Here is a 26418-nt window from a genome sequence, read left to right as displayed (position 1 = left end):
TCCAGTGGAGGATTGATGTAAATGAGATTTACATTAAGTACCATGGAATAGAAAAAGAACTATGGTTTATATGTTTCATGAGATGAAATATTAAAACTATTACTTTGTCTTTATTTTCTTCGGGCTTAGGTTAGAGATACATTAGGGACAATGTATCGTTTTAGGTTGGGGTGGTAGTTATATATGCATGTCTGGTAAATCTTTAAGCACCTGAGCTCAGACTTTGTGGTTGAGCTACTGATATGATTTTTGTGATGCATGTATTATGATAATGACCTTCTATGATAGGTTTTAGATAACTCTCCATTCACTTTGTTTAGGATTTACAAAATGCATTCATGATTTTTGGCCAAATTTAAAATTTTTTCTTGATTCCCTTGCATATTTTGAGCACATAGCCAACATATTTGTGGTTTTAAATGCTTAGGATTGGGTTATTTGATCCATATGTTTGTTGCCACCTTGAAAGATCCAAGTGATAGTTGTTAAGTAATTGAGCTCAACTTAGTAATGCATGCTTAGGTTTTTGCCAAACTTTTGTTTTGTAAAGTAAAAGCTTGTTTTATGCTAAATAAAAACCAAGCATGTTGTAGAGTAAAAGTAAGTTATATGATATTTTTTTAAGAGGATTACTCCTCTTTTTTAGGGTTGTGATTAACCTAGGGTGGCTATGACACCCGTAGTTTCCCTTTGAACTAAAGTGCCCTTGAGGAATGAGTAAGCTTCGACACCTTTAAAGAATATGTTGCTCGTAGTTTATGTCTTTCATGTAACCCGTGTGGGAAATGAAAGTGGCGTAGTCTGGATAATGGTTCCTTTTTTGTGTAAAGTAAAAAAAAAAAAGAAAAAAAAAAGTAGAATAAAAGTTTGGTTCCCTTGAGTTTTACATTGCAACATTGGGTCTAGGAAGCTTAATACTTGATCCTCCAAACCAGAGTAGAGGGAAAACGAGTTGAGAGCTGAATAACATCTCTCGGGCTAGTACAGACCTAGATAAGATTGGCAAAGCGCACGCGCACGTAAGGGATAAAGAATTAGTTTTAAATTTCATAATTGAGTGCATGCATTTGAATGACCCTATCTTCATGAATAGTTTAATATCTTTAGCCTTGAGATTTGAATCGCTCATTTACTCGCATGATTCATGTCTATATTTTGTCTTGCCTTGCTTGCGGATGAGCAAAATTTAGATTGGGGGTGTTTGATAGCTCTCGAAAAAAGTTATTTTTATGTCTTTAATCTAGCTTGTTGGTTACGTTTTGAATGGTTTAATATCTATTCTTGTAGGATTCTCGAGCAAATCATGCATTTTGGAGTGTACGTGTCATTGGGGGTTGCTTTAGAGCTATCGAAAGTGAAATTGGGCATCTGAGGCTTTAAAGGAGCAAAATGACAAAATTTCCCCTACACCTGAGTGTAGTGGCACTTGCTATGCACTGTGCTCAATCTCAAAGATAGTAGTGTGCCTAGGTGAGAGTGTCAAGACGCTACCTTAGAGTGTCGCACACCTTTGGATTTTGACGCACAATGCAGGCAGTGCGCACACTCGATTAAAAAGCCAGAGCACAGTTGTGCTCCCTTTCATCTATAAATGTTTCTCTTCATCTTTTTAGGGTTTGTCATGTTGAATTCCATGGAGACTGAAGTGAAGCTCCTTTTCCTTATTCTCCAGCATCTTAGGGTTAGTTTTTCATTTATTTATGGTTGTATTTCATGGCTTGGATCGACTTGTCTGTTCTTTCTTTGTCTATGAAGATGATGAGGCGAGTTGTTCGGTTCTAGTTCTTGGGATGTAAACCTTTGTAATGACTTTGAAGATTATTTGTATTGATTTCATATGGTTCTATGCATCTTTGGATCTATTTAATTCTTCAATGTATGTTTATTAGATTGATTGACGCTCTTTCCTTTGAGTGTATGTTGAATGCTAGAGATTTTAGGCTTACGTGATGTCTTGATTCTTCGTCTAGCTTAAGTCATTAAGTAGCAAAAATTGAATCTTGCATGCTAGGGTTGATAGTATAACCATGAATCTTAAAATGCTTGATTTGGTTTGGTCCAAAGAACTTAGCTTAATTAGATTGGGATTTCCTGTTAATTAACCACACATAGAAACCTAGGATTTAATACAAATGTAATTGATTCTTCATAATTGCTAAGGATTTCGTAGGATTGATTGCATTTAGTTAATTGGAGCATCGTTAGAGATTTTAGTTATACTTAGGTCACTCGCATGATTTGTTGCCAGCTAATTGTCCGCCTTTGTAGAGGCTAGTTCGGGTGAATTAAACATGTCGTTGTGCAAAGCAAGATTGATATGAGTTAATAAAAATAGTCCGATGATAAGAAATTACATAGGAACATAACTACTCCCAAGAGCTAAAATCTCCGATCCTTGAGTACATTTACCTGCTTTATTTTACTTTCTTGCACATTTATCTCTATCCTCACCAAACCCCTCATTTACCGCTATACCTAGTAAATTGGTTTAACGAAACAAATTGCGCTTTCCTGCGGATCAACCCAGACTTATCACGATTGTTATGTATTTTTAGTGATAGGAGTAGTTCGGTATTATAAATTTCTTTTGATTTTTGGCTCTTTTCGTTAAATGGCACCGTTACAGAGTAAAAGTAAGTTTGTATGATATTCTTGAAGGGGATTACTCCTCTTTCTTAGGGTGTGATTAACATGGGGTGGCTATGGCATTCGTAGTTTCCCTCTAAACTAAAGTATCCTTGAGAAATGAGTAAGCTTGGACACCTCTAAAGGATACATTGCTTGTAGTTGGATGTCTTCCACGTAACCTATAAACCCCGAACTTAGGTTCCTTAGATAAGCATGTTTTGGCCAAAAGGGGTGCTATATTACATATTTTATTTTAAAGTAGATAAATATGTTGTTTATAGGGATTTTGAAGAAAGGGAAGGAAATATCTTACATGAAGGAACTCAATCATTATCTGGCTGGAAGCACTAAGAGAGGATGACGTGGCAATTTATTCCTTGAATTCAGGAAGTGGCAGAGAGATTAAGAGGGAAGAGAAAATTCAAAGGTATGGTTTCGACAATTGACAAGAGGAAATCTAGTAAATTCAGTGCCATTTGAAAGCTGGGAGAATCTAGTTTTCGAGGTGGTCTTGTTGGAGAACGATTACAAGAGGAGAAGAACAAAGGAGGAGAATTTGCAAAAGAGGCAGAACCACGGATTAATCCGGACCTATAGTGAATCTTGAAAGCTCCAAGCCAAACTACAAGGAAATTTGGGCTGAAATTTTAAGGTAAGAAAGCTACTCAAATCTAAACAAGTTTGTAGAAGGAAGTTTCTTGAAAAGAGCTCTGGATTTTGAGTTATGAATTTTTGAAGTTGTACTAGGGAATTGGGCATAAACAGACAGCTGCTTGTGAAGAACAAGCAAGCAGTTCAACGTGGAGAATTACAGTGAGACTTTGTAAGGAGGGTATTGCTCTCGGGGGAAATCTTGCTAGGAATTGAAGTGAGTATCGCTAAGAATTTCGCAAGAAAAGCTTGGTATCGCTCTAGAGGGTATCACTGGTGTCGCTCTAGAGGGTATCATTGGTGTGCTAGTATTGCTCTAGAGGGTATCGCTGGTGTCGCTCTAGAGGGTATTGCTGGTGTCGCTCCAGAGGGTATCACTAGTATCGCTCCAGAGGATTTCACCAGTATCGCTCCTGGGGATTTCACCAGTGTCGCTTGTGGGGATCTCGCCAGCATCGCTTAGGGGGATTTTGGCAGTGAAGCTGACTGTGTTGATGGAAGTTCTTTTAATAAATAAATTATTTGAGATAAGCTAGGAATTCTAAGTAGTTTTAATCAGGAGTTATATCTTTTCAGGCCAAGAGGAGCTAGGGGAAGCGTATAAACCAGTAGAAGCCTGATGAACTATGAGTGACTAAGTAAAATCTAAGTTTTTAATATTCACGCATATCTGATCAAGTAAAGCACAATGACATTAATGATGTATTTACACTTCCTCAAGTAACAAATTGTGGAAGAATAACTTAATGCATGTCTCCCGGTTTGTATGTGTGTAGCACAGGCCAAGGTATGTTGTGTAACCTTTACAAAAGTTATGTTCTGATTTTGATATATGCTTTCTAAAGGAAGGTTACGGGAGAATGAATTCTTGTGTGAATGAGTGGCAATGGAATAGCTCTTGTGTTATACTAGGCTATGGAACTTAGTGTGTGTTACAGAATACACATTTGATACCGAAGGACTTTTGAGAAGGTATCCAACCAATTAGGTATCGAAGGACACTTGAGAAGGTACCTGGCCAATTTGATACCGAAGGACTTTTGAGAAGGTATCCGGCCAATTTGATACCGAAGGACATATGAAAAGGTATCATAGAAGCTCGATACTAAAGGACACATTTGAAAAGGTATCTGAGCGAAAGTATCTAAAATATGATAGTATTTAGAGTGGCCACGTGCACGTAGGTAGTTATGAATGGGGGACCGAGGTATAGGTCTCTTGGCTGGTTGTAAACATTGAGAGCTAGAGTATTTAGGCTCGTTCTTAATTAGGGAATAATAACGTTTAATGACATTCCAAGAATGGCTTAAAGCTATATTTAGGGACAATTGTTGAGTTTACTCATTTGTGTGTTTACATGTTCATAGTATTGCTATGCTTGTTGCGTTATGATTCTATAGTCACTCACTGGGCTATTAGCTCACCAAATTTTTGTATTCTCTTTTCTCAGGTAGCGGTCAGTTTCCTCAAGGTTGATCCTGTTGCTGCTTGCCACCAAAAGTCTCGGCTTATTAAGAAGATTTAGGTTGATAATTTATTTATGTACACATGTTTTGTAAAAAGGGACTAGGGCTTCTTTAGGAATGATTGGGCCTTCTGGGATGTTTCCTTTTTGTTTCCTGTAAAAGTAATGTTGTAGCTGTATGCATATGTTTATAAAGTTTTGTAGAATCCCTTTGGGAGATTTGCTGTATGTGTAGATTATTAATGTTTGTAACAGGTTGGTATTAGATTAAAAGTCTTGGTGGTTGCGGGCAGTAAGGGCTAGTAACTACTACGGTCATGTCCTTTTCCTGAATAAAAGAGCAATCTGAGAAGGGGTGTGACATAACCCATGTAGGCAAGCCAAAATGAAGGTGGCGTAGTCTGGATAAGGCTTCATCTTTTGTGTAAAATAAGAAAAAGGTAAAAAAAAAAAAAAAAAAAAAAAGAAAGAAAGAAAGAAAGAAAGAAAAAAAGTAGAATAAAAGTATGGTTCCCTTATGTTTTACATTGTTACCTTGGGTCTAAGAAGCTTAATATTTGATCCTCGAAGCCAGAGTAGGGGGAAATAAATTGAAGGCCGAATAAAACCTTCTCGGGCTAGTAAAGACCTAGATAGGATTGGATAAGCACACACAAACGTAGGGGGATAGGGAATTTGTTTTAAATTTCTTGATTTAGTGCATTCATTTGTATGACCCTAACTTTGTGAATAGTTTGTTATCTTTAGCCTTGAGATTCAAGTCCCTCATTTGCATCACATGATTCATACCTATATTTTGTTTTGCCTTGCTCGAGGACGAGCAAATTTTAGGTTGAGGGTGTATGATAGCTCTCCAAAAGAGCTACTTTTATGCCTTTAATTTATCTTGGTTGTTATGTTTAATGTGCTTAAATGATTATAATTGTAAATTCTTGATCAAATCATGCATTCTGAAGCATCACAGGCCATTCGAGTTCAATTTAGAGTTATTAGAAGTGAACGGGGGCTTCCAAGGCTTCAAACGGAAGAAAAAATGTCAAAACAACCCCTAGGTGAGAGCGTAGTGGCGCCATACTCGGCGCCATGCTCGGTGCTCTAAACAGAAGCTGAAAATAGGGCATAGCACCACGCGCTGATCTATAGCACCACAGCGCTATCGCGCGATTATAAAAACTACTCATCGGTATTTTCGTTGTAACTTTCAATCGGGTAGCCGATTTTGGCAAGTGGCCACTCATTTTCTTTGTTTCTTTGTCCTCTGCCCATCTACAGTATTAGTGTTTAGGTTTTCTTTCATTTTTTTTTCTTTACTGTAATCATGGATTGGGTGCTCCCTCTCTTTTTCATCTCTATAGATTGTTGAGGCAAGTGAATTTTTCTAGTTCTTGGGGGCAAACCTATATATATTTCTTGAGATTTTATTTTGATTGAATTGAGTTTATTTGGATTTATGCTTCTTTTGAATCTATTTTAACTTCTAAATGTATGCTTATGCTTGGATTGACGCTCCTCTCTTAGGTATATGTTTTTGCTAATCAATTTGTGGCTTCCATGTCATCTTCTTCTTCATCTAGCTATAATCACCATTAATAACAATTAGTTGAGTATGTATTCTAGGATTTATTGGTTGGACTTGAATCTTAGGATGCATACTTTAACTAGGTTTAAAGAGTAATTGATTAATTAATTGGGCTCCCTAATTATTTAATCACACAATGGAATCTTTAATCGCAATGCACATGTTTTTATCTCTATTTGGATGCTATCAACCCTAATAGAATTTAGAAGCATATAGTTTAATTAGAGCTAGAGCTTTAACCGATAATTAGGGCGCTTAATCGATTTCGTATTAATTAGTTGTTAGCCTTTGAAGAAGCTAGTTAATTCGCATCGATTAGGTCATTGTGCACGCATAATCAAATATATGTTCAATCAAGATATTTCAATGATAGAGGTAACATAGGAACTCACTTGCACCTAAGACTAGATTATCCCATCCTAGGTTACATTTTCCCGTGTACTTTATTTTTCACGCTATATTCTCATCCACACTAAACCCCCTATTTACAGCTCTAGTTAAGAAATTGATTTAATGAAACAAATTGCGCTTCTCTGTGGATCGACAAGGACTTACCACTATTGCTACATCTTTGTAGTGATAGAAGTAGTTCAGTATTATAAATTTTCTTTTGATCTTTGGCTCTTTTCGAGAATTAGACAACCATTGAAAAGGACCCGGTCAGTAGTATATGGATGAGGTTGGATGTCTTATCCTGGTAACACTACGGATATGACCCACTTTGTAATTGTTAAATTGTTGTAAAGTGTTACAAATGAGATTCTAATCATTCATGTGTAGACATGTGAGTGGGGGTATCATGTATAAAGTGTTTGTATAAAATCGGATCACGAAATGAATAGTCTTTCTTTATAACATCGTTACTTGAAGATTTCAATAGGATGACCATAGGTGACTCGACCTTAATCCTAAGTGAGTTGTGAACTCTTATTTATGAGGGCAATCCTTTAATATGTATAGGTGAGAGTGGCTAATAAAAATTGTTTTGCCTTGCTAATTTTAAGTATGTAATAAAATTTGTTAGGCCTGTAATAAAATTTGTAACATAATTTTAAGTATGTATAGCATATTGATAATTTCAAGCTACACTAGTTAGACACGAACATTAGACAAGTGACAGTTATTTTGAAAAAAAACATAGCATTGCCAAAATAGTTGTTCTAAAAAAAGTTTAGAGAGTAAAACAATGAAAGTTTAGAAATCCAGATGAAACTAACATTGGTCAACAAAGTGTTTGACATTACTCTTGTATTATAGACCTGTTTGGGATTGCTTTTGAAATTGTAAAAGGTCATTTTAGGAAAATTTAATCGTCTAAGTCGTTTGGTAAAATAACTCATTTATTACTCTACCCATAATAACTTTTAAAATTGTTCTAAGAAAAATTGTAGTGGGTGACAATTTTAAAACAATATTTTGCAAGTGTGTTTTCCATATTTGTGATTTTGTAAATAACGCAAAATTTGTACATCTCAATTTTCGTTTATGATTTATTCCATAAATACCCCTATTAAAATCCCTTACATCATAGTGTATTTCCTCCTTTTCTTTCTCTCTAGTTGATCCGTTAAGGTTGTTCATCACACGTCCCAATCCTTTTTTCCATTGAAAAGACTATTTTTTCTTTTTTAACTTCTTGTTTTTCTATGGCATTCCTCTCTATTCCACTGTTTTGATTCTCCAATGTTGGTAGCTTTTTGATGTCTTCGTAAGTTTTTTCTCCATTGATCAATTCAAGGTTTTCGTCTTTGATCCAAAATATTATGTGGCTTTTGGAAACGGAGTTCATTTGGTATTTTATTAATTTAATATTTGATATTAAATTATTATTTATTTAATTAATTAAATTTGTTTAATTAATTATTTAAAACTAAATCCAATTTATAAATTCAATTTTAGAAATCAAAATTTCATTGAATTTAGAATTAAATCTAATTCTTTTTTTAAATTGGAAATTTGATATTTTGAGTGAATTTATCCCAAAATGGAATACTGAGTGGATTAATCCACATTTTAACACCCTACCCACTATATAAGTGCTAATTGAAGTGTCAATTAACTGAATTGGTAAGTGCTTGCATGAGTCAACTTGTTAAATACTCGATTTTTAGAACATTGAAGAAGATGCAACCTGAAATTTGTGAAATTTATGCAAAAAACTGTTTTTGCTCTCTAGCTCTCTCAAAACCCATTTCAATCTCTCTCAATTAAGAGTTCCATCACTCAAATCCAAGGCTGAGAATAGTAGAGAAGATTCTCTTGGTGGTCTACTGGAGATTTGGAGATCTAATTCATGGATATAACAAAGGATTAAGTGGAAATTGTCAAAGGTATTCAAGTTGAAATCCTCTTTGTTAAAAAATTTGTTTTTTAGCATGCTTTGTACTCAAATTAAGTGCAATTAGAGTGCTTAATGATTATGTTAGCTTCCGTTTTATGCATATTTACTCTATCAATTGGTATCAAAGCATGATTTAAGCACTTAATTAATGTTAATTTGAGTTTGGTGGGTGAATTTCTAGAGATGCGTGTTTGGTTGACTGATATGATTTTAATTCAACTTTGGCATTAGATTTCTCTTTCATTCTATTATTGTTATTGTAATGGCTCTTGTTTGATGAGCCTTAATGTTTGATTAAGGGTCTTAATTTTATTGGAGTCAATAAAGTTGAAACTAGATTATGATTGAAGTTTCAAGCAAGCCAGCTCAGTTGGAAAAATTGGAGAAGAAGCTACTGCTAGGTAGCGTTGCGACACTGCCCATACAACGTTGCAATGTTATTCTTCCTGAAGCCCGAGGCATTGCAATGTTGCTCATTCTAGACTAGAAAAGTGCGCACTTGCAAACTGGTTCATGGAAGGAGCCCGGTTCGATCGATTCGGCCTCTTTGGGTCCGGTTCAACCAAATATGGACCGATTTAGCCCCTTTTGGAGCTATGGAGGGCCAGTTCGATTGGTTCGGGTTGGTTCGAATGGTCCAGAGACTTCTTCAAGTTGTTTTTAAATTAATTTTTTAATAAATTAGTTTATTGCTTGCTTAGGATGTCAAAGTTGGTCATATTAGTATTGTTTAAATATTTTATGCATGTGATGTTTGTTATTTTAAATTAAACATGTATATGCATATTGTATACCATGTAGATTTCAAATCTCACTATAGGAAAGCATGTTCCATGCATTAATATATGTTATAAAATGACATGACTAGGGTTTCATAAGTTTAATATAATTGTTATATTAATGTATGTAATACTTAAGCATACATTATAGCATGTCTATAATTTTATAAGAGTGATAAAATGAATTTGACATTTAAAATCTATAACAAAGATAATATGCATGCTCATTTAGGTTCAATAACAACCTGTTTTAATAGTTAAAAGAGGTCGTTATCATGTAAAACATGGTTACAAACTCAATCGATCTATAATCCTATCTAAGGCTCGTACTTAAGTTGACGGTTTACGTAACACCTCCTACCTAGGTATTATAGCCGAATTACTGAGCGTTGTTAGCCGATTTTATGAGCATGCATGAGTGGTTTGAGGTAATAAAATGGTTTTATCATTTAGACATCATAGGTTAAATCCAAATATAAATATCATACTTGGATAAGCCATATAGACTTTACCCAAATAATTAGAATACTTTAGTGGGAGATTAATAATATATATGATATATTTAGCTTTCATGTCACTAAGAGTTCAAACTGTGAGATCCATGCTCGACTTCGTGTCGCTTTTATAGTAACTACTCCATTTGAAAAGTGTTTACATGGGTCAATAACAAGGTGAATAAGGGAAGTAGTTCATAGTAAGTGGGTGCAGGAAATGTGTCAACATATCCTACAATCTCTTTCATTAGTTTAAACCGTGAGATTCTTATGTTACGCCTATTCTTGTTTTTAGGCGGCACTAGCTAGTCATTTTTACGGTGATCCCCTTGGAGGGTTGTAACATAAGATTCAGAACAACTTAAACTTCAGAAATAAATAAGGTTTCTTAGTTTCGGCTTGAAAATTGTCTTCTAATTTGGGAGAATATTCATTCCGTTTTATGAAATCTGAAAATGAAGGGTCACGCTTACAAGAGTTACTAAGTGTTAGTAAGTTCTTGACTGAAAACGATAACTAAATGACTATAGGAATAAGAGCTATTCTCGATATAGTATTTAGTCAAGAATGTCTTGCTTTAGTGAAAAAATATTTGACTGCCCCTCAATAACATCTATTCTGATTCATTAAAATATTGTTGCAAATAAATAAAGAATTATGGATACTTTATTACTTTTGCTAAAATTGGATTTGGATGCAATTTTCTCATAGAATTTGTTTATGTTTCAGCATGTCGAACTCGATCATACAACTTTTAGCCTCCAATAAGTTCGATAGAGAGGGTTATACAAATTGGAAGTCAAATATAAATACAATACTAGTAGTTGATGAACCGAGGTTCATTTTAATGGAGGAAAGTCCTCCTCTTCCCAATCGTAATGCAACTCAAAATGTTCTGAATGCCTATGAAAGATGGGTCTGGGCTAATGAAAATACCAGAGTCTATATTTTAGCAAACATATCTGATGTGCTTACTAAAAAGCATGAAACCATGGTCACTGCTAGAGAGATCATGGAGTCGTTGCAAGGGATGTTTGGACAACCGTCCTCATTGGCACGACATGATGCTATTACATACATTTACAATTCGCGTATGAAAAAGGGGGACTCTGTTAAAGAACATGTCCTGTACATGATAGTCCACTTCAACATAGTGGAAGCAAACGACACTGTCATTGATGAGAAGAGTCAAGTTAGTATGATAATGAAATCTCTTTCGAAGATTTTTCTGACTTTTCGTACAAACGCTATAATGAATAAGATTGATTACAACTTGATAACTCTCTTAAATGAACTCCAGACTTATCAGTCCTTAATGAAAAATAAAGAAGAGGAAGCAAATGTTGTTTCCCAAAGGAAATTTTAGAAGGGTGCTTCATCTAGTTCAAAACCCTCTGAAAAGAAATTTGGATCTTCAAAGGATAAGAGTATAGAAATGAAGAAAAAAGGAAAAGGGAAGAAACAGACTCCTGCTACTATGAGTAAGATAAAAGTTGCAAAAGGAAAATGTTTCCATTATAACATCGATAGACATTGGAAATGCAATTGCCCTAAGTATCTTGCAGAGAAGAAAGTTGAGAAGGAAAATCAAGGTAAATTCAATTTACTTGTAATAGAAACATGTTTAGTAGAAAGTTCTCACTTAACCTGGATACTAGATTCAAGAGCCGCTAATCATATTTGCACTTTCTTTCAGGAAACTAGTTTCTGGAAGTAGCTATCAGAAAATGAAATGACTTTCAAGGTGGGAACAGGTGAAGTCATTTCAGCAGAAACAGTGGGAGACATCAAGTTATGTTTTGGATTCTTAAATTTTACTAGAAAATGTATATTTTTTGTACCTAAAATGAAAAGGAATTTAATCTCTGTATTATGTTTACTAGAACATATGTATAAAGTCACTTTTTATGTAAATGAAGTGTTGATTAGTTCAAAAGGTGTTCAAATGTGTATAATTAAACTTGAAAATAACTTGTATGTGTTAAAACCAACTAACGCGAAAGCCATTTTAAATATAGAGATATTTAAAACAATAGAAATTCAAAATAAGAAAAGAAAGATTTCTTCTAACGCCTATCTTTGGAACTTAAGACTTGGTCACATAAATCTCAATAGGATTGAGAGATTGGTGAAGAATGGTCATCTAAATCAGTTAGCACATAGATCTTTACCTCCATGTGAATCATGTCTTGAGGAAAAAATGATTAGATCTTTTTTAGAAAAAGGTTTTTAGAGCCAAAGAATCTCTAGAACTTATACATTTAGACCTTTGTGGTCTGATGAATGTTAAAGCTCGAGGAGGATATGAATATTACATTCATTTTATTGATTATTATTCTAGATATGATTATGTTTACCTAATGCATCATAGGTCTGAGACTTTTGAAAAGTTCAAAGTGTATAAGACTGGTGTTGAGAACCTATTAGGAAGGATAAAAACACTTCGATCAGATTGGGATGGTGAGTATATGGATTTGGGAGATGCACAATATGTTCTTGGAATCTGAATTATTCGAAATCGTAAGAACAACATGCTAGCACTATCTCAAGCATTTTATATTGACAAGATATTGTCAAGATATAATATGCAAAATTCCAAAAAGGGTATGCTACCTTTTAGACACAGAATTCATTTGTCTACGGAACAGTGTCCTAAGACACCTCAAGAAGTTGATAAAATAAAAAGAATTCCTAATGCATCAACATTTGGGAGCTTGATGTATGCTATGTTGTGTACACGTCCCGACATATGCATTGCAGTTAGAATCGTCAGAAGATTTCAGTCCAACCCTGGAGATAGCCATTGGACTGCCATTAAGAACATCCTTAAGTATCTTCGGAGAATAAGGGACTATATGCTCGAGTATGATCCTAAGGATTTGATCCTTACGAGATACACTGATTCTGATTTTTCAGACTGATGTAGATGATAGAAAATCTACTTTAGGATCATTATTCACTTTAAACGGAGGAGCAGTAGTGTGGAGAAGCATCAAACAAAACTGTATTGTTGATTCCACGATGGAAGCTGAATATGTAGCTACATGTAAAGCAACTAAGGAAGCAATATGGCTGAGAAAATTCCTGATAGATTTGGAAGTGGTTCCAAATATGTATCTGTTGATCACCCTGTATTGTGATAACAGTGGAACAGCTGCCAACTCAAAGGAACCTAGGAGCTACAAGCATGGAAAACATATCGAGTGAAAGTGTCATATCATTAGGGAGATAGTACATAAAGGAGACATGATAGACACAAAAATAGCTTCTGAGGATAATCTTGTTAATCCATTTATGAAGGCCCTCACAGCTAAAGTGTTTGAGGGTCACATGGTTAGACTGGTACTACGAGCTTCATAAATCTAGGGCAAGTGGAAGAAAGTCAAAGGTATATAGATGCCCTAGTTTATTGTATTTTCTCTTTTCTCAACATTGTATATATCTATAACCCACTGGAGTTTTAGTTCAAGTAGAAGATTGTTGGGAATGTCCTAAAACTCGCATTCGTAATTTTGGAAACATATTCTATTTATCGATAAAATTATTATTGAAATTGCATTCTGTTATAAAATAAAATAAATGAACCCATGACTATAGTATGAATACTTTAACTTTATGTAGAGACATAACAGAGGATCAAGTTATAGTATATATCCTAAAAGGTCTATAAGTATATGGATGAGATTGAGTACCTCATCTTGGGGACACTATGGATGTGACCTACTTTGTGTACTGATACAAACGATGTGATCTTGAAATCGTTCATTGGAGACATGCGAGTGAAGGCATCCTATAAAAAAGACATTTGCATAAGACCGGACCACCAAACAGTCACTTTTCTTTATAACGACCATTTACTGTTAAAATTGACTATTTGAATTCGATGACCTAGGGTAACTTGATCATAATCCTGAGTTAACTATGAATTCCTGTTTAGTTAGGATTATCCTTTGATCTGCATAAGTGAGAGTAGTTCAACAACACTGCTCAATAAGCCTCCCATTTTAGGGATAAGACCAGCTGGGGACATAGTTCTGCAAGATGAAATTCACTCCTACCCAATTTATGGTTAACATATAGGTTGTTCCCATAAGTGTTGATTACTGGTCTTGAACAAAGGAGCCCTGCCCTCTCATGATCGAGAGAGATATGGTTTATTAGTTAGATATAAACCAATTGTTCAATAGAAGATCAGTGGTAACTTAAGGAGCAAGATGTATTTACAGGGGCAAAAAGTTAATTTTGACCTAGCTATAAATACGAACGACCTGTGAAGGATCAACTTACTGATTATGGTTAAATCATGTGGACAGAAATATATCTACAGTGAGGGGAGTGCAACATCGAGCTATAGTGGTATGTCTCAGTAGTTAACGAATATTGATTATTTTGGATTAAAGAGTTTATCTGATTAATCTCAAATCGTTGGAACTCATGATCTGTAGGTCTATAAGGTCCCTTTACTAGCTCGTAAAAGATAAAACCTTGGATTAGAATATTAAGGGAATTTGAAGCATTGAAATTCGAAATTAGAGTTTGAAATTTAAAATGTTCAAATTCAGTTTTTAGGGTATGGATAATTATATTTGAAATAATTAACGCTTAATTTTATTGAAAATTAAATGTAATTGGAGAATTTAATATATTTAAATAATGATTTAAATATTGATTACATGAATAGGATTCAGGTTTAAATTAGGTGTTTTATTAATTTAATATTTGATATTAAATTATTAATTATTTAATTATTTAAAATTAAATCAAAATCCAATTCATAAATTCAATTTTAGAAATTGAAATTTCATTTAGTTTAGAATTAAATCTAATTCTTTTTAAAAATTTGAAATTTGATATTTTGAGTGGGTTAATCCACATTTTAATACCTTGCCTATTATCTAAGTATTAATTGAAGTTTCAATTAGCTGAATTGGTAAGTGCTTACATGAATCAACTTGTTAAATACTCCATTTTTAGAGTATTGAAAGAGATGCAATATGAAATTTGTGAAATTTCTAAAAAAAAAAAAAAAAAAAAAAAAAAACTATTTTTGTTCTCTAGCTCCCTTAAAACCCATTTCAGTCCCTCTCAATTCAGAGTTCTACCACTCAAATCCAAGGCTGAGAATAGTAGAGAGGATTCTCTTGGGGATCTACTGAAGATTTGGAGATCTAATTCGTAGATATAGCAAAGGATTACATGGAAATCGTCAAAGATATTCAAGTTGAAACCTCTTTGTTAAAAATATGTTTTTCCGCATGCTTTATACTCAAATTAAGTGTAGTTAGAGTGCTTAATGATTCTGTTAGCTTCTGTTTTATACATATTTACTTCGTCAAATTGTTACAATTGGTTTTCTTGCAACACGATCTTCCTTTTGTCATTTTCCTTGGCAATAGGAGTCTAGCTCGACTCAGTAGCTTCACGAGCCTGCATCTGTTCTCTCAAGGCAACGATCTCATGATCTCGCTCCTCAACCTTTTTCATTAGAAAATTTATCTTTCGTTCCATTTCAGCAATGGCCGCCTCGGCTATTACGTTCGTCATCGTGACAAAAATCACATCTAGTTGTGATCTCTCTTTCACTTGCTAGAAGCAAAAGTAGAGTTGTCAAACAAAGGATTTTCCTTGATGAAAATCCCACCTTTAAGAGACTCTGTCATCTATTTCATAATGTTGTGCACAATGACGGAACTTTGCTTGTGCTCCTGCATAACTTCCTTTGAATGACTGTGGGTGACAGGTCCTGTGTAGGAGTCATTTGAAGCAGTTACTTTGGATGCAACTTTCTTTGGTGCCATTGATTTGTTTGAATTTCGAGAGAGATGGGAAGTAGAGATGTCTCACTGGGTGTGCCAATTAGTTCGCATGTGGTTTTCGGAGAAACGTATTTCGTGGAGTTGAACTTGGTTGATGTTGATATTGATTTGATGCGATGTGGTTCGATCTCTAGTATTTGATCCTCTGATCTCTCTCAATTGAATGTGCATGCCTGACTTAAGGGAGCAGAGCACATGGTGTTCTTGAAGTCGAAGTCTTCGAAGAAACTTTGAATCTTCAGGAGACTTGTGTCTTCAACGGATGTACAGCTTCAGTAGTGAGGGAGTCTCCTGATTGTAGAATTCTCTCTAGGTTCTCTAGAGTGTAAAATTGCCAACCCCCACAAATGAAGAGAGCTCTCTATATAGAGAGTTCTCTAGTGGGTCTCGTGGGCTTGAGCTTGATTGGTCCATGGGCCTGGCCCTTGGGCCCAATTAGATTAGATTTGGGCTTGCTTTGGCATTTGGGACAAATTAAGCCCATTTTTAGGCTTAACTGAACTATAGACTAAATCATAATATCAAATTGGGCCAAATCAATTTTACTCAATCCAACGCTTGTGATGAAAACACGTGGCGTCATTGAAATTTGTCTTTAACTTCAATTTAGGACACATGTCAACTCCTAATTGGTCCCAAATTTGATGATTTTGAATTTCGTCATTAATTTAGTAAGTGACGTGGCAATTAAATCTAAATTTAAAGTTTAGAATTAAAAGACTTATTAAATCCTTCAATAAAAAATTTTAAATAAGAATGAATTATCACAAAATATTATTACAAAGTTCTCTTTTGTTCTTGGGTTAGGTTGAGTTGGATTTTTCTATTTTTATTGGGTTGAGTTGTAGGTTGGCTAGAAAGAAAATTTGGGTTGACCCATCCCAACCCGAATTATATATATATATATATATATACTTTTTTTGTTTAAAGTTTGATTACTTTATATGGATTAATTTGTGAATTTTAATATTTTTCTTTTAAAATTGTTATGATATTTGTCTTTGTTTAAAGTTATAATAAATATCATAGATATTAGGTATTTAGCATTTTAATTTTATGGGATCTTAGTTATTAGTCACGTGTTGTATATAAATTTATATATTTTTCATTAAAAATAAAAAATAAGTTATAATTTGATACCCTATCCAACCAAACTCAAATTTTAAGGGTTGGGTTGGGTTTGGTTGGAAATTTTATTTGGGTCATTTCGGTTGTAATCAAACCAACCAGAATTTTCGGGTTAATCCAAAAAACACCCTTAACCCAACCCAACCCAACCCAACCCAACCCATGTACACTCCTAATAATAAGATTAGGATGAAATAAAAAAAAAATCAAGACAAATATCATAATAATTTATAAGAAAAATATTAAAATTCACAAATTAATCCATACATAGTAATCAAACTTTAAACAAGAAAGTATATATATCATAGATATTCAGTATTTAGCATTTTAATTTTATGAGATCTTAGTTATTAGTCATGTATTGTATATAAATTTACATATTTTTCATTAAAAATAAAAAATAAGTTATAACTTGACACTCTACCCAACCAAACTCGAATTTTAAGAATTATATTGGGTTTGGTTGGAAAGTTTATTTGGGTCATTTGGGTTCTAATCAAACCAACTTGAATTTTCAGGTTAATCCAAAAAAACACCCTTAACCCAACCCAATCCAATCCATGTACACCCCTAATAATAAGATTAGCATAAAATAAAAAAAATCAATACTTAAATTAAAGTTTAAAATTAAGAGAATAATCAAATCATCACATTCAAAATAAATTTTTAAAAAAATAGAAAATATTTTTGTTTAAATTTAACGTTTAGAATTAAAAGGCTTATTCAATCCTCAAATAAAAAAAATTAAATGAAAAAGAATTATTACAAAGTTCTCTTTTTAAAATTTACATAAGTATCAAATTAGTGAATTTGAAAGAAAAAAATAAATAAATAAAAAATAAAAAGCTTTAATCGATTATACTAACAATCGCATCCTCAAAATAATAATTAAAAAGAAATGACATTAAAAGTTAGTAAAACCATAAAAAGAAATGCCCCCATGCAGGATCGAACTACAGACCTTCAGTTTACAAGACTGACGCTCTACCACTGAGCTATAGGGGCAACTTGTTCTTAATAATTAATTATATTTAAATATTTTATAATAAACTCAAAATTGGATGTAGGCAGGTTGCAAATTCAGCACATGTAGTTTCATAGCATCAGATTATTTCTCGAAGAGATCTATTCATCTTCGCATCTCACCACCATCTCCGACTTCCGTTCCTGGCCTTGTTCTCCTGAGTTTCTGCGTCGCGTTTTATCGATCATTACACTCTGTAGAAGAGACGAGCTTCTCAAGTTGAAGAGAAGAAGATGGTGAAAGTAGCGACGTTCTTTGCAATGACGTTGGGGGCCTTCGTATTCTGGCAGTCAATGGATAAACTCCATGTTTGGATCGCTCTCCGTCAAGACGAAAAGGTTATCTTTCAATTCCCCTCCTTCAGATTTCTCTAATTGTATCCTATGTTTCATTTCATAATTCTTATAGTTATTTCTTCACGTGATGGCTACGTCTCCATAGAAGCGTGGGAAAAAGGAAAACCCTAGGTGGCAACGTTTCCCCAGCGAATTCCTTGATTTATTTAGCTTTGAATGCGATATCTTATATAACTTTTGGAATCTAAATTGTAATTATTTATAATGTTTCTCTGTGTTCCACTTTGCTGTTGCAGAAAGAGAGATTGGAAAGGGAAGCAGAGATCAGAAGAGTTAGAGAAGAGCTACTGCAACAAGCGAAACAGAACGATTCTCTTGCTTGACTCTTCTCTTTTCTTCACCTGTTGTCCTTCCGTTCTCTTTTTATTTTCTTCTCGTTCTGTTGCTGCTATCGGTATTGAATCGATAAGTTTAGATTGACATTTTATAAATATCGTTTGTCTGTCTGTTCTAGAACAATGATAAATGAGTGGCCTATAAATGGTTGATTACTCACTTCTACATTTGTCATGGTTATCAAATGGTAAACAACGCTCATTTCAATTTGGAGCTTTGCTTTTTGAATAATTGAATTTGCATCATGATTCAGTTTGTCAAAACTTGACTCAGTGTTGTGTTCTTACCTTGCTTTGCAATGAGAAATCGTTTGCTTCTATCTTGAATTCATATGTTCAGACTCCCTGGGGTTCTGGAGTTATCGATTTCATGTTTTAGCTGAAAAACAGATACCAATGCAGCTACCTAAAGGTTGCTTTTGTTGAATAAATTTCCTTCTGTGGAGGAATATCACTATTCTTCTTTGTAGAAAATTGCATCTGCATCTTGATTAATCATGTGCTCCTTTTAGTTTTCTACTGAGATAAATGAATGCTCATGCTGCGTGCTTATTTTGGACCCGGTCGTAGCTTTGAAATGCTTTCAAAGTTTTTGTTTCTGTGTTTGACATTGGATCAGTCCCTGTTTATTCAGTCCATGATAGATGATAGTTTCTTGTTTCTTCATATCTTTTCATGTAGAGTGGCTTCAATAAAACATCATCCTTATGAAGTAGAAATTATTTGGCCCTTTTTATTGAAAAATAACATCATCCTCAACTCTATAAGATTCATTATTTCTAGGTTGAGTTCAGGCTTGCTATACTACTATGGTCATTAGGGATTTCACACAACAAGACTTCCACAAGACATCTCCACAACCCCCATCTGTAAGGGCATTTGCTCGGTTGTGTTGATGACTTGAGATTTGAGAATAACCATCTAGTTTGTTAAACTCATAAATGTTTATTGCATATCAGTTCTTGCTTGCCCTGGAGGGTTGCGTGATCAAAGACCTGTTATAGTCCTACTTGTATGTTGTACGGTGGGTTATCGTATATCCATATGCAAAAACCTTAATAGTTGTCTCTTGTGTGATGGATTTAGTCTGACCATAGAAATTGATCCTTTTGTATTGAAGTGTTGATATATTAACTTTACCATAACTCAGCAACTTAAGATTTCGGATTGATTGATGATTTAACATTGTATCAAAACAGGATGTTATGTGTTCAAACTCCTGTAATGTCATTTCTTCCTCAATTAATATTGTTTTCCACTTGTTAGGTCTTCTACAAACTTTTAAGCCCACAAGTGAGGGGGAGTATTAAAGTGTTGATATAATTTAATTTACCATGACCTATCAGCTTAAGTCTTTGGGTTGATTGGTGATTTAACATTTTGCAATCTGCATAGTGTCATGAATTGTTGACATGATTTCATAATTCATTGGTGCAAATACATAGAGGGAATATGTGGGTTGTAAATGGTATAGGAGGAACTACATGACCATACCCTGAAAATGGATGGTATCTTCTCCAAGATTGTTGTTCGTTCTTGTCCTTGTGAATTTTGGAAGTTGCACGAGGGTAACATCTAGCTGAAATATGGAGGAGGAAAGATGAAGTTAAATATATTTGATCAGCTTCTAAGCTGAATGAGTGGAAGCAGGAAATGTGAAGGCATAGAGATGTAAATGCAGATACTGGCTGCTGTCCAGCCGTTAGTAGTGAAGGCTTAGGTTTGATTGGACTTTGGAGGGAAGTTTACCATTTTGCTAAGTGTAAAGCAAATGAAAACTTTTTAAATCTTCTTATTTTTTAGATCAACCATACCATCAGCTTTTGAAATGATGTTTTGTATTTTATCTACTAAATTGTACTTTGGAATTCAATATATATTTGTTGACTTAGGGTGTGTTCTAATACCATGGATGTCTTAAAGAAAATGATTGCTATTTCCCATGTATCAATGTGCTCTTCTTCCTTGACTGAAGTCCTTTATCCTTTACATCGTTTTAATAATTCTATTTTCTCCCCCATCATAACATTACTAGCATTACATTGATTAAGCTCATCTGAATTTGGACAGGAATTTATTTCTCTGCGGGTATGGATCTCTGATGTGCACACTTGTTAATTTGTGGATTTTCTTTTCCTTCAGTTTTGATTAATCATTCATCATGTTTAATGTTTTTTCTTTTTTGAGTTCAACTATGGGAGACTGATTGATGTTGAACATATTTAAGGAATCCAATTTCTAAGGCTTTGAAAAACAATTACGATCGAACGTTGTGTGTCACCACCTCCCACCGAATACACATTTGTAGGATCGAATAGAACTCATTCGTATGGACCCGTGCAGATGAGTTTTAGGGTCAAGTGAGTAAATTCACAAGCTTACTAACATAGCAAAAGGTCACTTTTCATTCCATTTAAAAAGGTACTCATTTTTCATTTGGTCGGAAAAAAAAAAAAAACCATCCTTACAAAAAAAAACCCATGGACTATCCCCTCCTGTGGGAAAAAACTATTGTTGCTTTCTGTTTTTAAATATAAGACATTAAACTCTCTTAAAAATCCAAACTTTAGCTTAAAATCATAATTTGTTGATAGGACTATAGCAATAATTATAGATTTTGTTATATTTGTAAGGATAATATTTGAGTGCATCCCAAGAGTCACTAATCTTTATGCAGTCTCACTCACCACAAAAGAAGAAATTAAAAATGTTACATGACACATTATGATTAGACAATTTGGTGAAATGTACAAAGATTAGTGTTGCTACACCTAAATATTTTTCTACTTATAATTCTTTAAAAATGGTATTATACACTTAATTATTAACCCTAAGAATAATAGCCATTGTAATTACCTTTAATCCTATTAATTTCTTAGCTACATTTTAGAAAATGTTTTGTAAAACCAAACTAAAATTGGAGAACTAAACATACAAATATACAGAAACTTGCTAGTGTTTTTTCAAATTTGAGTTAGATTTAGAATGTGTTTCAAAGGAGATGAGATTTCAATTATTTGTTAACATTCATAAATTTCAACCCCCCCCCCAAAAAGGTAAGCACTATTGCCATTTTTCTTTAAAATTTCGTACATATGAGTTACTTCATCTTGAACGTGTACGATAATTTTTTTAAAAACTATTTGAAGTACGACTTTATTAGAGAAGTAAAATTGCAACACATCTAAATTTGAAGTACAATTCATCGAAACTAAAAATTTATGATGAAAGGAGATATAACACTTGGAGTCAAAATTGATTTGATATTCTTAAAAAAGATATATAATTCCAGCCTAGCATACAAGCTAACAGCGACACAAAGGAACGGATTTGAGAGAAATGTGGGTTACTGGAAAAGGCAGTGATTCATCTATTTCGGCGTTTACTGAAATGATTTCTGTTTTGCATTAAAAGGCATTCGCAATTGGGGGAGGATTCATTATCGAATTCCACTCTGCTTCCTAACATTGGGATGGGATTACGACTCCATGTTTCCTATGCATAACACATTAAACAGACTAATGAATATTAACAAACCAACCACGTTCTCTTATTTCATACGCGCAATGTCACTACTCATGCCCCACGTCATAATAATATATGTTAAAATATCATTTTTACACCCTGTTTGAAGGTGGTTTAATTTTAGTTTTTTTTTCCTTTCATAATTCTTAATTTTATTTATTAAAAAAAGATTGTTTATAACATTTCCGCTAAAAAGTTTACAAAGGTATTTACACGTGGTATTTGATTGCATGATAATGTATATGGAATTTTTGTATGTATGGCCTAAATTTTAAGAGAAAAATAAAAATTCCATCATTTTTTTAAAACGTAGTTTTTCTTTACCATTCGCTCTTGCTCTCTCTTCATTTCCTCACTCACAAACCACTCTCTGCTTTGTATCTCGCTTTCTCTTTTCTTTCTCATTCACAGATCACTCTCCTTTCTCTTCTCTCTCACAACCGGAGTTGGTGCGTGGTTTTTTCGTAGTTGGTCGCAAAGAAGAAAAAAATAGAAGAGAAAAAATTTCGCCGGAGTTGGTCAGTCGGACAAGTTGAAAATAAAATTTCGCCAAAGTATGCCGACGAAGTTGTGGTCACTCCGAAAAAGAAAAAGAAGGAAAGAGAAAGAAAGAAAAAAGTTTAAAGGAATGGCAAATTTGTAACTTTACTGTCCATAATATCAATTTCGAGGGGACATTTTTTATTTTGGGCATCTAAAATAGGTCAGAGGTGCATTCTTTCCGATGAGTATTATTATTTATGAAAATACTCAAGTGCAGCCGAGCCACCCCATCTATTGTGCAACACCTACTGTACTCAATAAAAATTTATCACGTGACATCTTTTTATAAAAAATAATTAATATTTTAATGTAGAGAAAGGGGTATGGAGATTAGTTACAATCTAATCATCGCTCTATTATTTAACCTGCATCAATAAAAACTAACTTTGAATTATTATTATTTAAAAAAAATCAGTGGCTAAACAAATTCCATATTATGTGGACCAAAATGATCCTTCCCAGTTCCCAATGAAAAGTCCCCATTTTGAAGATACACAAGCATCAGTGTCACCTTTCCACATTTTCTGGCTAAAAGTTTGAACTGTTTGGAAATCAAAAGTTGCTTCACTTTTATTCAACCCAAACCCCCTCACCACCATGCATGTATATTGAAATCTTTTACTGATTGTCAAAGATGATTTTCTATTGATTGTGTTTTAAGAGATAAGTTAATGCAACAGATAGATTTGAGATTAGGCCAAATCCATGCCCAACTAAACAAAATAATATTCAAAACCTCTATTACCATCCTTGCAATAACCTAATTATTAATTGATTAAATCCAAACTACAGATGAAACACTAATTAATTTAAGGTTAACCACTAAACTAGACTACTTATACCTAACATTTCGTACTACATCAGGTATGGTGATTTAACATAATAATAATAAACATTCAACACTCAGCTCCTTATACATAACAATTAAATGGGATAAATGCTTATCAAATTCTAGCGCTACAATCAAGAAAACTGTATCATCATATTATTACTAACAGAAAAAGTGATCAAGTTGGTTTGGTTGGGTGCAAATTGCTCCAGTTCCATTTCTTTCACCAACACAATGTCTATATAAGCTGCTAAGACATGCATTGCGATATCAACTCAAGCAACATCTTGCTTATCCATCATACTACTCATACCCCATTGAGCTAGTTTTACCAAATCATTATGGCCATTATCAAATTTCTTTTGCTTCCTCTTCTTTTGATTGTTCTAATTTCAGGATTTGCTGAAAGCTTTGAATTCGATGAGAAGGAGTTGGCAACAGAAGAAAGTCTGTGGAAGCTATATGAGAGATGGGGTAACCATCACACAATCTCAAGGGACCTAAAGGAGAAGCATAAACGTTTCAAAGTGTTTAAGGAGAACGTGAACCATGTGTTCACAGTAAACCAAATGAACAAACCATACAAGCTGAAGTTGAACAAGTTCGCAGATATGTCGAATTACGAGTTTGTGAACTTCTATGCTCGCTCCAACATTAGTCACTACAGAAAGTTACATGGCAGGAGAAGAGAAGGGACCAGTGGATTCATGTACGAGGAGGCTACAGATCTTCCATCTTACATTGATTGGAGGGAAAGAGGAGCTGTCAATGGCATCAAAGAGCAAGGCAGATGTGGTATAATTTCTAATTCTGGCTTTGTATATTGCTCGAGGGAAAAAAAAAAGTTCGATAACTAAAACAACATTCAAAAGTTTTGAGTGTTGTCTCAACAAGATTATGAAATCGTAATGCTTACAAATAATGAATGATTTTAAAATCGATTTGCAGGTAGCTGTTGGGCGTTTTCAAGTGTGGCTGCAGTTGAAGGAATCAACAAAATCAGAACCAACCAGCTATTATCTCTATCAGAGCAAGAGCTGCTCGATTGCAATTACAGGAACGAAGGATGTAACGGAGGATTCATGGAAATCGCTTTCGATTTCATAAGGAGAAACGGTGGAATCGCTACTGAGAACAGCTATCCCTACCATGGATCAAGAGGATTGTGTCGCTCATCCAGAGTAAGTTTTATAATTCATGAATCAATTCAAACCTAAACTACCGTTCATCCTTTAAGAAATTATCAAACTAAGGCATATATTTGTTTGGTTTAACAGATATCCTCACCGATAGTTAAAATTGATGGATATGAAAGCATACCTGAAAACGAGGATGCTCTAATGCAAGCCGTCGCAAACCAACCAGTCTCAGTCGCCATCGACGCCGCGGGAAGAGATTTCCAATTTTACTGGCAGGCAAGTTCGTAATTCACTCAAGCAATCCAACGATTCACTGTAAATCTAGAATTGCTTCAGCCATTGCTAATAATGTTTAAAATGCGGCAAAATTGCAGGGAGTATTCGATGGATACTGCGGAACAGAGCTTAATCACGGAGTGGTGGCGATTGGATACGGAACAACAGAAGACGGAACAGATTACTGGATCGTGAGGAACTCATGGGGAGTTGGATGGGGAGAGGAAGGCTACGTAAGAATGAAGCGAGGAGTGGAGCAGCCCGAAGGTCTGTGTGGAATAGCCATGGAAGCTTCTTATCCCATCAAGTTCTAGTTCCATACCCCACAAAACAACCTTCTATTTACAAGATTTCAACACATTTAAAACCAAGGGATTCGAAGCATTGACATCCCTTATTTCTGTTATGTTTTATGAAAAATAAGAAACTTGTATTCTCTTACACTTATTAAAATAGTTTGTTTCATTTATTAAGTTTGGAATATAATTACTATAAAATTACTCTATTTTATCGCTTCATTTTTTTCTTAGCAATAATTTCATAGCGACTAACCAAATTTAAATCTAATTCTAAAAGTCTATTCGTGATAAGGGGACTTCACATGCATATAAAAATCTATCACCCATATAAAGGCTACTTATAGACATTTATTTTGTACTTTAAACATCAATCATTGATAATTTAGTTTCAATTTAGATGTTCTTGTTCTTTTGGAGTCTTTGAAAAGGAGATTGCATCAAATTAAATTAAATATTTGATTGAGTTATAAAAAAATTGGAATAAGAAAGTGATAAAAAAATAATCAAGGATAGAAGATGTAACAACACAGATTTGTACGCATACACTACAGGGAATTAAATATTGAAATTTATTGGATGATAAATATAAATACCCTAACCTTAATTTAGGAAGTAGAGAAACAATTAAAAACAATAATAATAATAATAATAATAAATAAATAAATAAAAATAAAAATAAAAATAAAAGAAAATTGAAAAGAACGAAGTGGAGAGAGCGAGACTCTAATTTAATGATAAATAAATAAATAAATAATAATAAAAAAAGAAAAGAAAATTGGAAAGAACGAAGGTGGAATGAGAAAGACTCTAATTTAATGATAAATAAATAAATAAATAAATAAGTAAATAAGAGAAAATTGGAGAAAGTGAGAATGGAGAGAACGAGATTCCTGGAGAGAGCGAGATTAAAGAGAAAATTGGAGAAAGCGAGAGTGAGAGCGAGATTCCTAGAGAGAGAGCGAGATTGAAGACAAATTGGAGAGAGCGAGAATTGTAGCGAGAAAGCTGGAGAGAGCGAGATTGAAGAAAGCAAGATTTGCAGCGAGAAAGTGGGATAGAGCGAGAGCCACACCAGCGAGAAAACTGGAGAGAGCGAGATTCTGAGAAGAGAGCTGCGCGATCGAAGAGAGAATTGGAGAGTGAGAAACCCCAGTGAGCGATGCTAGCGAGATTGAGGCTGGCGAGAGTAGAGAGAGCGAGATCCCTGGAGA

General features: G+C 34.1%; 2 protein-coding genes, 1 long non-coding RNA gene, 1 other non-coding gene and 1 pseudogene across 4 annotated transcripts; 3 read left to right on the top strand and 2 right to left on the bottom strand.

Annotated features, from left to right (window-relative positions):
- The first annotated feature begins 10784 nt into the window (after window positions 1-10784).
- LOC150036514 (uncharacterized) lies at window positions 10785-11303 on the top strand. Its single transcript, XM_090313151.1, has one exon. It carries the CDS (start codon window positions 10785-10787, stop codon window positions 11301-11303), a length of 519 nt encoding a protein of 172 aa, XP_090169277.1.
- A 6511-nt stretch (window positions 11304-17814) lies between these two features.
- TRNAT-UGU (transfer RNA threonine (anticodon UGU)) lies at window positions 17815-17886 on the bottom strand. The gene has a single exon. It is a non-coding gene; the product is annotated as a tRNA-Thr (tRNA).
- A 121-nt stretch (window positions 17887-18007) lies between these two features.
- LOC120075596 (uncharacterized) lies at window positions 18008-18860 on the top strand. The gene is made up of 2 exons (XM_039029134.2): window positions 18008-18243; window positions 18498-18860. The coding sequence occupies exons 1-2, from the start codon at window positions 18139-18141 to the stop codon at window positions 18582-18584; spliced, it is 192 nt and encodes a 63-aa protein (XP_038885062.1). The 5' UTR covers window positions 18008-18138; the 3' UTR covers window positions 18585-18860.
- A 4715-nt stretch (window positions 18861-23575) lies between these two features.
- On the bottom strand, window positions 23576-25245 carry LOC150036513 (uncharacterized). The gene is made up of 2 exons (XR_016528951.1): window positions 24814-25245; window positions 23576-24637 (listed from the first exon to the last, which is right to left on the bottom strand). It is a non-coding gene; the product is annotated as an uncharacterized LOC150036513 (long non-coding RNA).
- Window positions 23835-25413, top strand: LOC150036512 (vignain-like; annotated as a pseudogene).
- Window positions 25414-26418: the final 1005 nt, after the last annotated feature.

This window comes from Benincasa hispida, chromosome 4 (assembly GCF_027475165.1).
Source record: "Benincasa hispida cultivar pf3 chromosome 4, pf3_genome.v1.1, whole genome shotgun sequence".
NCBI lineage: Eukaryota > Viridiplantae > Streptophyta > Magnoliopsida > Cucurbitales > Cucurbitaceae > Benincasa > Benincasa hispida.
Note: the sequence above shows the minus strand (reverse complement) of the source record. Positions and strands in the feature narration are given on the sequence as shown.

Bases quoted from the DNA above. Each gene is read 5' to 3' on its own strand.
- LOC120075596 (XM_039029134.2), top strand. From the start codon at position 18,139: ATGGTGAAAGTAGCGACGTTCTTTGCAATGACGTTGGGGGCCTTCGTA. The intron at 18,244-18,497 runs GTTATCTTTCAA...TTGCTGTTGCAG, and splicing joins CTCTCCGTCAAGACGAAAAG to AAAGAGAGATTGGAAAGGGA.
- LOC150036514 (XM_090313151.1), top strand. From the start codon at position 10,785: ATGGAGGAAAGTCCTCCTCTTCCCAATCGTAATGCAACTCAAAATGTT.